General features: G+C 40.3%; 1 protein-coding gene across 1 annotated transcript; it reads right to left on the bottom strand.

Annotated features, from left to right (window-relative positions):
• On the bottom strand, positions 1–3942 carry LOC118037925 (putative disease resistance RPP13-like protein 1). Its single transcript, XM_035044088.2, has 2 exons — positions 3805–3942; positions 1–3604 (listed from the first exon to the last, which is right to left on the bottom strand). Exons 1-2 carry the CDS (start codon positions 3912–3914, stop codon positions 172–174), a joined length of 3543 nt encoding a protein of 1180 aa, XP_034899979.1. The 5' UTR covers positions 3915–3942; the 3' UTR covers positions 1–171.
• Positions 3943–5067: the final 1125 nt, after the last annotated feature.

Genomic DNA, 5067 nt, shown 5'->3' with positions numbered 1-5067 from the left:
TTAAAGAGTTGAAAATATGAAATGGACATTAAAGTAAACAGCTAGCAGCAACATAGTTGCATGACAACCCTGTAAATTTTGCAAAGCAACTCTGTTTCTTACTGGAAATACTACAGTCCAGAACTGAATTGTAGAAATGAAAGAAGAGACGCTATAGTCTAGGCTTTTGACTCAGTTATTTATGCAGGGGATGTGAGAAATCTTGGGCCAATCTTCCCCCTTCTCCTTTTCACACCTCTTTTCCAGAACAGGACAGCCGCAGATGTCAAGGTAAGTAAGGGAGGAGGGCAGCTTCTCTTCTGGCATGGAATGGAGATTACGACAAAACCTGATCTTCAGTCTTGCAAGAGAGGTGAGGTGTTGAAGCCCCTTGTAGTTCAGAGATTTCAGTTTCTCAAGACTCCAAATTTCAAGTGATGTAAGGGTTGATGGCAGCAGTGTCTCCTCTGGAAAGGATTCCACATCATCACAATAGCCAATTCTGAAGCGGGAAAGAGAGGGGAGCTTCCATAAATCCCATTGCATGCGGCGTGCAATGAGGCTGTGGCAACCCCATATTGCAAGTGACTGTAACTTGGAGGCAGCGAAACCCTCTTCCGGCAAGGACTCGAGCTTGGGGCAGGAACAGATAGTCAATTTTGCAAGAGAGGTAAGGTGCTGAACCCCCTTAGAATCCAGATATTTCAGATTTTCAAGACAAGATAATGTAAGAGATGTAAGAGTCGAGGGCAGCAGCATTTCCTCAGGAAAGGATTCCACATCTTCATTATAACCAATTCTAAATTTTGAAAGAGAAAGGAGCGATTGCAAACCCCAATGCTTCCGGCTGTCGATGAGTTTTTTGCAATTTTGGACGTTAAGTGATTGTAATTTGGAAGGCAAACCCCCTTCAGGAAATGACTCAAGTTCTGGGCAATCTTCTATAGACAATGACTTAAGGGAAGGGAGGAGGTAGTGCATACCTTGAGGCAACCACTTCAACTTTGAGCAGTGGCCTACACAAAGCTCACTCAGATTTGGGAAAGACAGGCTTTGTATATGAAGAGAAGAAGCTGACAAGGAACTGGTATTCAAATCCACAAGAGACTCCAAATGTGGAGAATCCCAGATGCGAAGAATCTCCAAATTTGGGAACGACTTAGGCTGAAAGAGCTTGAGTGAATCACAGCAATGGACTTCAATTTTTTCCAAAGTAGTAGAAACTCCTATGTGCTCAATTCCTTGTAATGGTGAATTTTGAGAGTGAAATTTCTGAACCATGAGACTCAGCATCCCTGATTCATATCTTGTTAGCTGCACAGAATGAGACGTGTCGAACAATTCCATTTGACGAATGGTTGGAGCCCTCGGAAGTGAAGTCATGAGCAGCGGACATCTGTCAATGCAAAGTTCCTCTAGAGCAGGAAGGTGAACAGGCAAGGCACCTCTTAGCTCGGGACAACGTCTTATCAGAAGTAATTTAAGGAGGGGGAAAGTGACACCATCTGAATTCCATTCACGCCATTCTTTCATATCTTCAAAACTCAAAATTCTAATCTTGGACTCGCCATTTCCGAACAACTCAGGACAAACAACATCAATCAGATCAAATGCCTCAATCCTTAGCTCCTTCAAAGACACTAATTGCCCAAGTGGAGGCAAGGAGGTGCAGTATTTACATCCTTTGAGCTTTAAGAATACGATCTTTGGGAGGGAAGAACTTCCCATCCAATCCGGGAAGCGTGTACCCCCGAAACCAATAATGGAAAGACGTTTCACATCTTTGTGAGGCTTCAATTTCTCAAGTACCCGTCTTTCGTGTTGTGTGTCTTCGGTATCACCAGCCCATCTCAACTCCAATTCCTTGACACGCTGCTTATCCAACAACTTGGCGGTTTCACCATCTTGAGAAGGCAAAACATTTTGGAGATTCCAAATACGAAGTTCTCCCTGAAGATTTTGAAGTTTCCCCAATTCTTCAATGCCAGAACCGCTCTGTTTTCCCACAAAGAAATCAGTCAACCTCTCAAGCTTTCTGAGTTTTCCCATGTTGGTTGGCAGCTCAGTGAGGTTTTTGCACTCACTCAAGACCAGAGTATGCAGATTTGACAAATTGACTATGGATTCAGGCAAGCTTTGGATTGCTGTCCAATGAAGTCTAAGAAAAAGTAAATTCTTCAAATTGCCAATTGAATTAGGCAATTCAACAAGGCACATGCAGCTGTCCAGCAACAATGTCTGTAAATTATACAAACTACATACAAATTCAGGTAGCTTTTTCAATGGTGTTGCAGTGAGGTCCAAGTATCGCAAATGTTTTAAGCGGCCAATTGAATCATGCAACTGAACTACATTCTGATATGGAGCCAAAGATAAAACTCGTAAGCGCATGAAGGTCGGTAATAGACCATGTTGTACCTTGCTATCGACTCTTGAAGATCGCCGATGTGACAATGGTAAGAATGTGCGCAAGACTTGGGCTTTATCAATGCCCTCAAATTTATCCAAGGCATCATAGTCAGTTGTCGCGTATGACAAATGACGGACTCTTCCACTAATCTTGCTCGAATAGTTACCCACCAATGTGAAGGAGAATTCTCCAGACACAACCTTTGCTAAGTCATTTATGAGGTCATGCATAACAAAAACTGATTCATTGCATCTTGATCGTTGAAAAAGTGATCTTGATAGAAGATCATCGAAGTACTCTTCCCCGAGTCTTACAATCTCTTTACATCCATTGGGTTGAACTAAGCCCTCTGCCAACCATAAACGAACTAAATCCTCCTTTAGAAACCTGTAATCCTTAGGATATATTGAACAAAAAGCAAAGCATCTTTTTAGATGGGGTGGAAGATGGTAATAGCTCAATTGAAGAGCTGGAATAATCTCATCGTTTGGCGATTCCCATATGTGGCTCTTCAAGATCTCCTCCCACTTCTCAGCATTTCTTTCAAAACATAGGAGACGTCCAAGCGTTTTTGCAGCTAAAGGTAGACCTTTGCACTTGCTTGCTATTTGTCTACTGATTCCTTCTAAATCAGGGTGTTCTCTGAGATCTTCACCATTAAATGCATGCTCTTTAAACAAAATCCAGCAAATGTCTTCAGTTAATCCCATCAAACGATGAATTGAAATAGGGCTTGGGCTTGATTCTTTGTTTTGGTTGCGGGGTATGGCACGGTGCATGGCTGGCACTATGTTCTCATTGCGTGTTGTAACAATGAGCTTACTTCCTTCTGCCACAGATTTGAAAGGTTTTAATAAGAAGTCCCATCGACTTTGGTCACTGCTCCAAACATCATCCAAAACAAGCAAAACCTTTTTCCCCTTCAATTTCTCCTCCAGCTCCTGATGAAGGCCATTCAAAGTCTTGGCATCACAATTTTGTGAACCAACCTCCATAAGGATATCTTTTGTTAGCTTGTGCACATCAAAATCTACGGAAACACAAACCCAGGCCTTGAGATCAAACCCCTTTTGTACTCTACTGTCATTCAAGACAAACTGAGACAGAGTAGTTTTACCAACCCCTCCCATACCGACTATGGGAATAGCACCTACAGTTTTGCCATTTGCATCCGGTGACAGCAGCAATTTCACTATGGTTTCTTGATCATCTTCCCTGCCATAAAAAAATGAATCTTCTGTCAGAGAAGTAGTCGGTAATTTCTGGGTTGATTCTTTCTGGCCTATGACCTCTTTCAGACCAAGGACACCATTTCTCTTTAGTAGTCGTTCAAGTGTCCGAGAAATCTCTTCTAACTTTGCCACCATTTTCTCCTTCACCTTATTGAATGGACTAAGAGAAGACAAGAAGATTACCCCCAGATCAGTGCTGGTTCGAGAGCCAGCTTCCACCTCCAATCGCATAGCTTCATAAGCAATCTCATCGAAGAAGTCATCGGCTTCATAGACAGCATCTTTGAGATCATCAAGCCAATCTTTCACCTCTGAATCGGTTATCTGCTTCTCCTCTGCATCATTGAGCAGTTTGTTAACAGATCTCATTGTTGCCTTCAAGTCCTTCAGCAGTCCATCATCAAGCTTTTGGCCTTCGAAGAAGCCCCAAACCTGAGGAGAAGCCATCCTATCAAACAAAACCTGCAGGAAAGCAGAGAGAAATGATCCTCCTACAAATGCTTCAGCCATAGTTTGGGTTGTGTTGGTTGTGTCAAAGAGAAAACTGGCGAAAAAAAGAGAGAAAGAAATCCAAAGTTGAGAAGAGAATAGCTGTGGCAGAGACCGTGCCCAAAAGTTCGTGGGTGTCAAGGAGAAAACAAGTGAAGTAAGAGACAAAGCTGTTAATGGTTGAAGGTCAAGAAAACTACTTTGATTAATTGTTGAAGTCTCTGTCAAGAGTCAACTATCCCCCAGCAGGTGTTTAATATTCAACGGAAATTGAAGGCCTACAGGCACAGAAATTTCTTGGATGCTTCCTACTTTCCAAATAATTAGGATTTTTTAAAGTATAAGATGCAGAAGGAACAGATCGGATAGATTTTTTTTTCTTCAATAGTGTACCTAGACTTTTTTTTTTTTAGTCTATACTTTTTTTTGTAATAATAGTTTTTAGATGCGTGCAGCGTTAAAAAAATTCACAACTAAAAACTTGATTTGTAATAAATTTTAAATTGAATCCAGAAAAAACATCTAATAAAATCTAGTTGATTCCACAAAAATTAATCTAAATTTAGGTAGGGTTAACATCAAGGATTTATTTTTAAAAAGAACAAAGAAACAAAGTAATAATATTTTAATAAAATTAATCGACTTGTTAACTCACATGTTAATACAATAACCTTAGTGACTAGAGCTTTTTTTTTGAGTTCATCTTTGTCACAAGTTAATTCTTGGATTCATAGCTGATACACAAACAAGGTTCCTCTCTAGTCTTTTATATACCTATGTGAATCTAAATATACATAATTTTTTTTATTTAATTCAATCAAAGTTCTACACAGTATTTAATTATTAAAAATTATATAAATTATATTTTTAGAGCTTGACATAACAGCTTGACGAGCTCGTAGATCTGATTTTTATCGGGTCAACTAGATAATCTTACCTCCATCCACAAATACAAAT

The sequence above is a fragment of the Populus alba genome, chromosome 3 (assembly GCF_005239225.2).
Source record: "Populus alba chromosome 3, ASM523922v2, whole genome shotgun sequence".
In the NCBI taxonomy this organism is placed as follows: domain Eukaryota; kingdom Viridiplantae; phylum Streptophyta; class Magnoliopsida; order Malpighiales; family Salicaceae; genus Populus; species Populus alba.
The sequence above is the reverse complement of the archived record's forward strand: the minus strand, read 5'-3'. Positions and strand labels throughout refer to the sequence as shown.

What these genes read in the sequence shown, in the direction of transcription:
- LOC118037925 (XM_035044088.2), bottom strand. Translation starts at nt 3,914, where the DNA reads ATGATCTCAAAGATGCTGTCTATGAAGCCGATGACTTCTTCGATGAGA. An exon ending in GAACCAGCACTGATCTGGGG is followed by an intron (nt 3,605 to 3,804) that starts GTAATCTTCTTG and finishes TTTTTATGGCAG; the next exon opens with GGAAGATGATCAAGAAACCA.